Genomic DNA, 12,891 nt, shown 5'->3' on the forward strand with positions numbered 1-12,891 from the left:
CCCAACCTATGGATTATGTCACCTAAGGCTAAGGTGGGTCTTCCCATCCCAGACAGTCCCTCATAGGAACACCAGGCAGTTTTCTCTTGGATGATTGACAGTGGCCTGACTTTGAACACATATGGGGACTTAACCTAGACAGGAAAGCTGATACTTCTTCCTCAGAAAGAGATAAGAGGAAAGATGGTTTGGAAAGAGGAGAAGCTATAGAGAAACTTTCAAGGTGGGGCAAGAAAGTTGAAGACGGGTCATATGATGACTTTTATCATCTAGGTCTAAGGAGCAGAAGTTGGGGTGATGTGAAACTTAGGGAGAAGCTTCTGCTTGTCCAGATATCTGTTGCTGGAAACAAAGGACCCGAGAAAACCAACTTAGAAGAAAAGTTGGTTTGGTTCATTATTTTGGAGGGTTCAGTGCAAGGTTGGTTGGCTCTGTTGCTTGGGACCTATGGCAAGGCAATGCATTATGGTGGGGAGTGTTCATGGAGCCAAGGTGCTTGCACCATGGCAGTAGGGAACTGAAGCAGATGGTGGTGGGGTTAGGGGAGAGACCATGTTCCCAATATTCCCTTTAAAGCATATTCCTAGTGACCTAATTTCCTTCTACAAAGTTCTATGCCCTAAAGGTTCTACCAACTCCCAAGACTACCACAAGTTGGCGACCCAGCCTTTAACACATGGGGCTTTGGGGGATATTCCAAACCCAAACCATATATATGAAGGCTCAGCTATTTAAGGTGATAGTGATAGAATATGAAACTGAGAGGCAAGAGGCAGAAAGCTATGAGGATCATGGAACATGGAATCCCAAGAGACATTCACAAATATATTCACTTATATTTCTGTTAAGCTAAACATGAATTCATATTATGTCCAAACTCTGGTTATTACCACATAGGTAGTCTAGACTTTTCTATGGTGACTGTCTTAATTAGGGTTTTACTACTAAGAACAGACACCATGACCAAAGCAAGTCTTACAAAGGACAATAATTAACTGGGGCTGCCTTACAGGTTCAGAAGTTCAGTCCATTATCAGCAAGGCAAGGAGCATGACAGTGTCCAGGCAGATGTGGGGCTGGAGAAGCTCTTGTTCCATCTCTTGTTCTGAAGACAGCTAGGAGAAGACTGGCTTCCAGCTAGGTAGAGGATCTTAAAGCCCATGTTCACAGTGACATACCTACTCCAACAAGGCCACACCTACTCCAACAAGGCCACACCTACTCCAAAAAGGCCACACCTACCCCAACAAGGCCACACCTACTCCAACAAGGCCCACACCTACTCCAACAAGGCCACATCTTCAAATAGTGCTACTCCCTGAGCCAAGCATATTCAAACCACCACATTGACTTATGTGTGAGTTACCTGCTCCAACATTGAAAACCCAGGCTCTAGCCACCCACCACCCATTGCAGTGGTAGCTAGCTTTTAGAATTGTGAACCACATGGGACGCGCTTAGTTACAGGGTGGCTTTCTAGTCTCCTTAGCCTACCCTAATCTGCCCTGCTCCTCAGTTAAGTCGTTCTGTGCTCTTGGCTTTTTCATTATATTCTGCATTTCTTCTAGACATTTCTTACTTCCTAATGTTCTATTTACTAGTTTTTAGTATTTTGCAATTGCATACATTTTATTTTCTCTCTGTGCTGCGAGTTTTTTTCATGTGTCTGCTGATGCAGTATTGGACAGAGTAGCTTTACCAATCCTAAATGCTGTGTGCTTTTCTCGTTCAATCTTCGATCGTCTCCCCACGCTCCCTTTCTTTTCCATTTATTTTTGGGACAGGTTTCCCTGTGTGTCTTTAGCTGTCCTGGAACTTGCTCTGTAGACCTGGTTGGCCTTGAACTGAGAGATCCACCTGCTTGTGCCTCCTAAATGACACACCAGAAGAGAGAGAGCATCAGATTCCATTGCAGATGGTTGTGAGCCACCATGTTGTTGTTGGGAATTGAACTCAGGACCTCTGGAAGAGCAGTCAGTGCTCTTGACTGCTGCACTATCTCTCCAGCCCCTGGAGCTATTTATTCTCTCCAAAATGTCCTAGAGATAGAACTACACTATAAACAGCCTTTCTAGATTATCTCCTTTCACTGAGCAATGTACACTTTAAGATTCATCCACCTGTACAGGTTTTCTTCATGCTCCATGTTTTCAAATTATTTGTGCAAACACCTAGACTCACTGTTTGCTTATACTAGACCAGCAACCTCAAGGAACCTTTTGCCTCTGCCTCCCCAGTGCTGAGATTATAGGCGCACACTGCTTCCCCAGCTTTTTTCATGGGTAGTGGACATTATGCAGTTTCTAGCATAAGAGACAAAGCTTTACTAGATGTTCTTGGATTTTTCTATAATACTTTGAGGCCATGGTAGATATAAGTTACCATGAATACTTTTCTTGGAACTCTGAAAAAAATTAATTTCCCTGGGTGTGATGATCTGGCTTCTGCCCCTCTGTCTGGCTGACTAGAGATCTGGGAGGGGCTCCTAAGTATTCAGCGCCGGAAGGTGTGGAGGAAAGGATGCTGAGGAGGGTCCTGGAGGTGCAGATGTTTTAGCAATTGCCCCAGGGTGCTCAGCCAATGGGGCTAGGCATCCAATGATGAACTGTGAAAAGCCCAGCCATTTTCTTAGAGTGGGGTGGTTTTATTTAATTACCTGTTTCCAATGTGCCCTTTTAAATCAGCAATGATAAAAGATCTTTTAAGGAAAGTATCTCCCTTTTCCTTTCTCTTCATCTTATTCAGGGGTCAAAAACTTTCCGGAAACTTCATTGAATGTTCCGTCTTTGTCCACGCATCTTCGGTGTCTTTCATATTGTCTCCAGTACCAAATTCTCATCCCTTACAGGAAGTCTGAAAGTGAAGGGCAGACTCCCCTGACAGTGGGAAAATGGAGACATGTAGAGGCTGAGTATTTGGTTACATGAAACCCTGGACTAGGGCTTGGGGGTGGGGCTCTTGGCATGGGCTATCACCAACTCATACCGACTTGTTGCTCAGTGTCCATTTTAGGTTTCTCTGTTGAGTGTGTGTGAGGGATGGTTCTGGGAACAAGCATTTTCACGTGCTTGATACTCATATTTCTTTGTTTAGTGACTTTTTAAAAATACTATTTGGGATTCTTATTTGCTAAGTGTTTTTAATTGCCTTTCTGGTTATGGTAATAAAATAACCTTGACAAAAGCAAGTTCAAGAAAAAAAAGGTGTATTTGAGCTCTCAATTTGAGGATATAGTCCACCACAGCAAGGGCGTCCTAGCTGCGAGAGGTTGAAGCACCTGGTCCCACTGTAGCCTCATTTAGGAAGCAGAGCATCTGGAATGTTTGTGTGCTGTTTCCTTCTTCCTTTAGGCAGCCCAAGCCCAGGGAACCTCGGTGTCCTCCTTTGCCACCTCAACCAACCAAATCAAGATGGTCCCTAACAGGCTGGCCTAAGGACTGTAACTAACCCTTCCCAGATGAGTCCAGCTGAGCTGCCGTCACTGTAACTGTCAGCACTACCTGGCACATGCTAAGTTCTTTGACCCCATCTCTATCCATGCAGGCAGGTGGTGCGTTGCAGGCTTTCGCCAGGTGAGGCACTGAGACCTGCTCTCAAGCCTCAAAGAGAGGCTGTGGCTTTAAGTGTAGAAGGCAGAGCTTGGGCTCTGGTTAGGTGTGTGGGGCAGGACAGAGAGGAATGAAAGTAGAGGTGTTCTGGACATTTCCAGTTGATTTGTACCTGAGGACTTGGAGTAGCCTGTTTTCTTCCGTCACCTGAATGGCCATTCTCTGGGTTTTAGTGTTATTTCTGTTCACACCTATTCGTTTTGCAACTTGCCTTTCACACCTGCCTCTCAAAGCTTCAGATACAAGCTATTAAGTCTTTAAAAGGTTAAGTAAATGTCTACTTATTACACATACACACATACACACATACACACACCACAGCACACATGCATACACACATGTGCACAAACACGAATGCACACACAGATATGTGTATGCTGTTTTTTTCCTAAGTATAACTGTGTTACTTTCTCGAAAACATTCACTTGCAGGAACCAAGGGGACACGGCACCACAACATAAAGGCAGTCATGACAAGCGCGTTGCTATTTCTCTTCAATGTTCTGCTTCCACGTCTTTGTCTCCTGTTGCTGGGAATGAGAAAAAAGAGGTGGGGCTGTAGTTCAGGGGCTGTGAAGCCTGCCTTTGGCTTTGATGAAGTTGGCCCCTCCTTGTTTGATAACGGGGTATGCACACCTCTCCCTGGCGAATGGCTGAATCCCTGACAGCTGCACAAGGGCCAAGTTCACAGGGACTTCAGTCATGAAGTTGAATTTGGGACACTGAGATGGCATCTAAAGGGCACAGAGATGGGCAGAATTTCACTCTGAGCTGTAAGCCTGGCTTCTTCTGCAGCATGTCAGGGCCGGCTCATTGGTGCTGAGCACGTGGCTGAGATCTTTCCATACATCCTCACATCATCAAACTGAAGCCCTGGAGGACCACGGAGGACACAGGAGTTTCTGATGCAGTGGGCGTAGGAGTGTGCATTTCTCATGCGTTCCTTCGGCAGGCTAACACTCATGTCTAAATTAATCTGTGTTAAGGATTCCTGTGAAGCAAGGAATGGAGTCTACATTTCACCATAAGGAGTCAGTAGCAAGGGTCAAGGGACTGGGCTCCAAAATCTTGACCATGCATGACAAGCATCTCCTAGCTCAGCAGCTACCTTAGCAAAGGAAGTCGGGAGAGGCTCAGGAAGCCCTGGGAAGACAGGCAGAGGTCCAGTGAGCTGGACTCGGGTGGAGGCTGATATGGTTTGAAAGTTAGGCAAAGGCTCAGAGGAGCTGAGGAGACTTATGTGAAGGACCAGCTTTGGTGTGTGCTGGGGGTGGCAGAGAGGCCCTGGTCTCTCAGAAGGAAGCCTCTAGAAGAGCAGGGAAGGGGTTAAAGGAATCGGCTCTGTAGAACATTGTCTTCATACCCACACATCTCTGCTGTTAGCATGCCATGGCTCCGTGGAAAGCTGTCTACACTGAGGCTGTTTCTGGGAGAGTCCGCATACACTACAGGTGTTTGTGTGATCTCTTCCGTGCCACAGCACTGCTTATAAGAGAATCTTTCTGTGCCGTGGCCCTGTGACTATCACTCTGACAGTGCTGTGCGCTCTGTGGGTGGTACTCTCTCTGTGTGCTGTGATTTTCTGTAAGTCTCTCTCTCTCTCTCTCCCCTCTTCATCTTTCTCTCTTTCTCCCTCCCTGTTTCCATCTCCCCATCCACCCTCTCCCTCTTCTGTGCCTCTGTTTGAGTGACACTTGGAGTCCCACCCCCCTTTCTTCCATCATGCTCCTTTTCCATGTTTTACAAAAGATGGAAGATGTTTCAAAATCTCCAGAAAAGAGACACATGATAAGACTTCCTTTTGAGTTAATTTTGTAATGTTTTAATATTTAGGCACTTGAAACAAACAAACAAACAACACACTCAATTTAGAGAAATCCCCATGTACACGTAGAAAAGAGAGGGAGCCCTCTCTAATCCTACACAGGTCTTCTGGTCTTAGCATGAGCATGTGGGTCAGATCTGGAGCTTTTGGGGAAGCTGGTAGTGTGAAAATGTGTCTGCAGAAGTTGTACAGGTGATGGTCTCCTTAGCAAATCGTACTGATAATATTTTTATAGATTACATAATATTTGAGATATATTCAAATTATTTTAAAACATAAACTTTTTTTATAATATAGCTCCTAATGTCAGCTTTTCTTGAGAAATTGGGAGCTCTGGTTTAGATGCCGTCTGCCCCTGAGAAAGGGCCATGATCCTGGTTATGGGAACTTCTGCACAGGTCTTGGGTCCCTGGAGTGTTCTGTCACTGGTTTAGAAAGTTCTAGACTTGGAACACCTTTCACCTGTTGGATTGAGGGACTTTGGGGCTCACTGGAGTTTTCCCCCTCACCTGTCAGCCATATGTGTGTGTGAACCAGGACCTGCGGTGGAATGGGGTTTTTGAACAAACACTTCCTGGTAATCTAGGGACATGGAAGGAAATCTCCTTGGCACTGTCTGTGACCATTTAAACCATTTCTTTCTCTCTCTTTTTTTATTTTAAAAATTATAATGTGTTTTAAAACTGTGATTTTATAAATTATCATTATTTTACAAGGGCCATGTTGTCTACATGGTGCTTTATAGGGAATATCTGGCCACAGCTGGAGCACTTCTGGGTGTTTTATGGCAAATTATTCTCAGATTACCCTTTAATGCAGGAAGGGCTGCCTGTTGTCTGAGCTCCCCGGGTCATGCAGAAACCCCCAGCCTTGAAACAGAACATCTGTCTACTGTCCGTGTTCCAAGGAGGAGCATTTCAGGCAGAGGCAGGAGGGGAAAGGTTTTCATGGCTGGTGGGGGTTTTGAAAAAAGTTTAAATTACTCTCTTCTTGCCGTTAAAATGCGATTTAGTTTTGTTACCAACACACTAAACCTAAGAGAGAAGTGCTGTGAAGGAAGTTTGTTAAGTATGTTCTGGCAATGCTTAGTGTGTCCTGAGGGGGTGCTCCCCAGGGAGGCCAGTACAAGTATCCTGTTGACCTCCATGTCCCTGGGCCTCAGTCTGGCTGAGCCAGGGTCAGGGGCCAACTCACAGACCCTCCTCCCCTTTCTCCTCTGGGCCCCTGCTGAGACCAGCAACAAAGGGGCCAATTGTCTGAGTGGCTCCTTGAGCCTTTCTGAATGACAAAGTGTTTTTATGCACATTTGTTTGTATGTATGTAATACATATATATGTATGTATGTATGTATGTATCTATGTATGTATGTGTGTGATGGTTCTTGACCATAATTTTATCTAGCATCTGTGCAAACATATTGAGCAAGCATATGTGAGCATATAGGTACTGCACAGATATGTTTGTGAGTCTGTATACATGTGTTTACATGTATATGAAAGGATGTGTCCACGTGCATACTAATGCATTTGTGTGTAGATGTGTGTATGCATGCATGTGTGTGGGATGCATGTAAGAATGTCTGAGTCATTGCATCTTAGCAGGGCCAGCGGCCTCAGAAGCTGGACTGACCAATGGTGGCTCCAAAGGCTGAGGGAATAAAGGATCTGGCTGACTTCTCAGCAGGTTGCACAGCTGCCTTTATGTGGTGCTCGCCCTGGGATGGAAGGCTTGGGTGCATTTCTCCTCATTCATTTTCCATGTAGGAGGCAGACAAAGCTGACACAAGCCTTCTCCCTTCTCCTCATGTAGCAGCTCTTAGCTGTTCCTTGGCCTATTCTGACCTGGGCTTCCAAGCTAGGTCCTCTAGAGCTTTTCTGTTCCCTTCCTGTCCCTTTCCAGGGCTGCCTGTTGGATCTAGTACATTCTGTGCAGAACAACTATGAGGTGTCCTGACCTCATCAATACTGACTTAGTCTCCACTGGGCCACAGGGCTCTTCACCGTGTACCATAATTTTAGTCCCTACCATAGACTCTTCTCGGGTTTTTTGGGATCAGTGGCTGGACTGGCCTTTGGTATGTCCCAGCTCTGTTCGATGGCATCTTTAGGGCTCACGTTTTCCTTTTTAACAGAATTGTTCCTAAAAATGACAAGACACAACTGACTCTGAAGCTGGCGTGAGAATGAGAAAGCTCAAATTTCTGACTGGTCTTCCTCTGCAGACGCCCCTCCCAGCATCCCTCACCAGCTGCATAGGGATAACTTTCTGCTTTCTCTCTCTTTGAGGCCCTTCCCCCTCCCCTGTTTCCTCTCTGCTCCCAGCAAGAGCTTATCTTTCAACTGTGGAAAAGCCACCAATTAAACTTTACTCCAAAGCTTATCAAAATATTCAGTCGGTAAAATTATCTTATAATTAGCTGAACTGTAAGCCCGAAGTCTTTAACCGCAGGAAATGTAACGTGACCCAGCGTGTGGAGTCTGTAAGTTGCTCATCCTGGCCTTGGCTGCAGTTGCTGCTTTTCCTTCTTTCCCAGTCATTTCCTCCCTGTTCTGCGTGTTCTTAATGGTCCCCGAGGTCTCAAAGAAAATATACTATTAAGTTTAGCTGAGATAGATAATGGAACAAATTCAGTTAAGTGTAATATAAGATCTATTTGATTTTTAATATTTTATGCGTGCACATTTATATACTATGTATGTATAATGTTCATGTATGTGTGTGTGCATCTTTGTTGGGGGATGTGTATGTGTGTGGAGGTCAAGGAATAGGTCCTGTTCACCTGTTTTATTTATGTATAAGATGGGATCTTTCTCTGGGTAGGAACTCACCGAGTAGGCTAAGCTGGCTGGCCACTGAGTCCCTGAACTACCTGCCTGTTCCTCTCTGAAGTTGGGATTATAAGTGCCTATTACCATATCTAGTTTTGTTTATTTGTTTACTTATTTATTTATTAGACGCAATCAACATAGACGTACTTTTCCAGATTCGGGTGTCTTGCCATGACCGGGTCTGTATTTGGATGATTGCAGTGATAACTCAGAGCTGGGTTTTTCTGGAGCCTTGCTGTTCTGCAGAGTGGCCAGCTGGACTGGGCTTTCTTCTCTGTTCATTTTACAGAGCCCTTCTTCCCCTTCTGTGTCCTCCATTTTTTTTTTATAATGCCACTGAACATGGCAGCATCAGGGATGCCATCTGTCACCCTATACCCCAACTCTCCTGAGGGACAGCAAGGAAACATGGGTGGTGTTTGGGATCTTAGGGTGCAGCTTAGGCTTTCACGCAGAAGTACTCTTACAGGTGGTGCTTAGGTTCTGGATTGCTGTGAGCTTCTTAAATTGGTAGTGTCATGGCCCAGCATTAGTGGGCTCAGGAGACTTATATGGGTTCACCGGACGCTGGTTGTCACCTTTTCGATAATGAAATGCTTCCAAAGTTCTAAAAAACAAACTGAAAATTAACTTTTGGGATGTACTAGTATTTTCACAGACAGGCATTACATATAGTATTGTAATTAATATTGATAGTCTTCTATATTTGTCAGAGAGCAGGCACACACATCTACAAATACAAATTTAGAACGCCTGCTTCATCCTTCTATTATTCTTTCGAGGGAACAACAGTTCTGCTCATTTTATACTGAGGAAATTATAAAGAGTCTTCATAGCTTGCACTTGCCTGCTAGCCTGACTGTCTTAACCACTGCTCTCCTTGTATGGACTGGCCAAGGGTCATGGCTTAGGATTTTGACCATGTATATTTGAAAGTTTCTCGCTGATACTTCGGAGAATAAAGAGAAAGTCACAGTTGCATCTCAACCTCCCATTGCTGACACGTCCTGGTGTCACACTTAACATCTCTTGAAGTTACATTTGTGTTTTAGGCTTGATTTCCCTACTGCCTATAGAATAAGTCTTGACTGGCCTTGAGCTGATGGGATTCCGGTAAAGTCTAAGGGAATACCCAGGAAAGTCCTGACCCAGGTGTCCGATCTCTTGGTGCTGTGGGCCCAGGTGATGCTCCCGTGGAAGAGGTGATGAGGGGACCCACTCTAGGATTTGCTATCCTAATGCAAACCTTGGTATCAGCTGCATGCTGACACCCCAGCCTTCCACTGCCGTCTCTTCCACAAACGTTCCCAACGAAGGATGCAGTCTGTCAAACCCACAGTGAAATGTTCTTGGTCTTTTAAAGGCCCTTTCAAAATAGGATGATCTTTTAAAAGCAAAGTTGAAATCAAAGATCTATCATTAAATGTTTTATTTGTTAAACAAGTCCCATTAGGGTATGTTTTAAGATTTATTTTTATTATTTTATGTGTATGAATGTTTCCTGCTTATGTGCATTACATATGTACCCACTGCCCACAGAAGCCAGAAAAGGACACAAAGTACCCAAGAACTGGAGTTACAGATGGTTGTCAACCACTACATTAGTCCTGGAAATTCTTCAAGAATAGCCAGTGCTTGTAACCACTGAGCCGTCTCTCCAGCTCCATACATTAGGAAATATTTAAAAATAATTGCCCACACAGAATTAATTTTCTTGCAAATTCAGCTTGTAATTTATATTATTTAATTTGTATTTTTCTCTCTTCTTACTTACAGCTTGGACTGACAATAGCCATCCGCTATAGCCACAGGTAAAGCTTTAAGATCTTTTTTTTTTTTTTTTTTTTTTAAAGAAATGTGTTTGTGGTTTAGAGGTTTTGGTTCTTAGGTCCTGAAGAATTTTGAGGTTTGTGTTTTGTTTTGTCTTCTTTTTTGATGGCTGCTTTTCCATGATGTAGACTGCACAGTTGAAATTGCTTTTTGGAGGGAAATGTGGTGATGGCGGAACATATTTTTTTAGTTTTTGCTTGTGTGTTGCAGGCTGGCCTCAACCTTGCAGTTCTGCCTCAGCCCCGCTAAGGCTGGGATCGCAGGAGTGTGCCACAGTACCACAGTACTCAGTTCTTGGCTTTATGAGTTATGATCCTCCTGCTTTGGCTTTCAAAGTGCTCTTTGTAACAGTGTACCACTGTGCCCTGCAATGTTTCCTGTAGGACACAGACGTGGAAAGCTCTATGCTAGGGGTGCAGATGTGATTTCTGTGTAGCTCACTGAGCCTGGGTCTGGGTTAGGGATTCTTACATGGGAGGCCAGCTCAAGACTGTTTGTAGAGCCGTTTCCTAGCTCACCAGCCTCTCCTTCCTGCATTGGTAGAGGAAAGGTACCTCTGTTTTTGTCTCGCTTCATGATTTGCATCCTGGTGTTAATTGCATCACATCACCAGAAAAACAAAACAAAACAAAAAACAAAAAACACACAAACAAACAGAAAACCAACATCGTTTTTCTAGTACTATCTCGGTGATCTTGTTCTATGAATGCTTGTTTCCAGAATCATCTTTCCTATTTGTGTGTATCAAGACATATTACCCTGAATGAATTAAAATGAAGAGTTGATGCGCAGGGCCTTTCTGCTTTCCTACACACTGTGCTTGTAGCTTCCCCAAAGCACTATCTTTGGATCAACGACTTGCCACTCAGTCTATCTGGTCATCTCTCCACAAACATCCCAGAGGAATGTTGGATGGCAGAACAAATTTGCCTCCCCCAAAATACTTGTTACAAGTTGTATGTAGAGAGTGAGATTTTAATCTAGGTATGAGATTCAGACAGTTTCTGAGAAGAACAGCTATGAACAGGAAGAGGGCAGGAGTTGGCCTTGAACGTTTTGGAATTCATTTGTGAGAAGGGAAGTGTTTGAAGAAGAGACATTTTTGGCGTAGGTGGAAGAAGGCTGCTCCAGACAGTTTCATGGTCATACACAGGTAAAGAAATACCTTTCCCTTGTCTGTAACATAGGCTCATGGATAAGGTCCTATAACAAAAGGTGGGAAATGAAAGCACAGTAGACGTGTTCATTTAATGTTTTACATGATCAGGAGCTTTCCCGAGAAAATGAAGACCTACAGTGAAGAAGTATGCTTAGACAGGGGGTCTGAGCTAAAGCAGTGCTTCTCAACGTGTGAGTCACAACCCATTAGAAGTCATATATCATATATCGTAAATATCTGATATTTACATTATATATAACAGTAGCAAAATTACAGTTATAAAGGTGGCAATGAACTCATTTTATGGCTGGGGGTCACATAACAGGAAGAACTATATTAAAGGGTTGTAGCATTAGGAAGGTTGAGAACCACTGCACTACAGGGAATAAATTCAATGCCCCTACCCCTTTAAACCAGCTTCTTGCTATGCTCCAGTGAGAGGTGGGAAATATCTAGGAATGAAGCACACGTCACTTTAATTCCAATACTCAGGAGGCAGCGGCAGGCAGATTTCTGTGAGTTAGAAGCCAATCTGGTCTACAGAGTGAGTTCCAGGACAGCCAAGCCTGTTACAAAGAGGAACCCTTGTAGGGGTAAAGAGTAAAACATCGGCAAATGGTTCCAGGCACCATTTTATGCTAGTACCAGCACTGGTGGGCCACATTGCATGGGGTGTTTTTATCCTCAACAGACTCTCTGGCCCAGAGCTCTGGAAACCTCTCCACCCAACTTGCTAAGTTCACATGGTGGGTCACTGCCACACCAGCCCCACATACATCCCAATTTCGTGGCAGCCTTGATGCATCCTGCCACCATGTCTTTCTTTTGAACTCAGTTGAGATGCCACGTGAAGGAAAACACCACACAATAAACTCTGAGCCAATTGATATTGATACAAACTGCCCACCTAGATAAGACAGATTGTCCTGTATGAATCCATTCCCTATAAGATATTCATAGCTACCTGTGGCTAATTAAAGCCCCATAAGTCCATGTCTTCCTCATCATTCTCCATCTTCTCCTCTTCCCCTCCTTCTCCGTTCTCCTGTCTTTCCAAAACTCTGTTCCCACCTTACTTTTTCACTGTCCAATCACAGGCCTTGCCTTATTTTGTGCCTGCCCTCACCTGCATATCAACCACAATCTCTGTCTCAAAAAGAAAGGGGGAAAAAGAATGTTCTAAATGTAAATTGCCACAGAATGAGAGGTGTGTGTGTGTGTGTGTGTGTGTGTGTGAGAGAGAGAGAGAGAGAGAGAGAGACAGACGGACGAACAGACAGACAGACAGACAGACAGAGATGGAGAGACAGAAAGATTGACACACAAACAGACAGAGGCAGAGAGAAAAGGACTATGACATACATCCATTCCTTTGAGCTCTACCACTCTCACTTATACTCTGAGGCAGACTGAATTTTCCAAAGATGGTGTTCTAGTTTTATTTCTGTTGCTGGAATAATATATCCTGACCAAAACAAAACCAAAACCAAAACAAACAACAACAATAAAAAACACCATAAGGGGGAAAGTATTTGTTTCAGGTTGCAGATCCAGGTTACAGTTAAGTACTGCCAGGTAGAACTTAAAGCAACTAGTCACATCACATCCACATTCAAAAGCAGAGAGAAATGAGTGTATGTGC

The 12,891-nt window shown here is 44.1% G+C and overlaps 1 protein-coding gene across 1 annotated transcript in view; it reads left to right on the top strand.

Annotated features, from left to right (window-relative positions):
* ACOXL (acyl-CoA oxidase like) overlaps nucleotides 1–12,891 on the top strand; it is a gene marked incomplete at both ends in the record, with an annotated part of 267,586 nt that overhangs the window by 38,994 nt on the left and 215,701 nt on the right. Inside the window, one exon of the mRNA XM_080931609.1 lies at nucleotides 10,037–10,071. Within this exon, the coding sequence (XP_080787735.1) occupies nucleotides 10,037–10,071 (35 nt within the window). The remainder of the gene's footprint in view (nucleotides 1–10,036; nucleotides 10,072–12,891) is intronic.

The sequence above is a fragment of the Micromys minutus genome (genome assembly GCF_963924665.1).
Source record: "Micromys minutus genome assembly, chromosome: 17".
Taxonomy (NCBI): domain Eukaryota; kingdom Metazoa; phylum Chordata; class Mammalia; order Rodentia; family Muridae; genus Micromys; species Micromys minutus.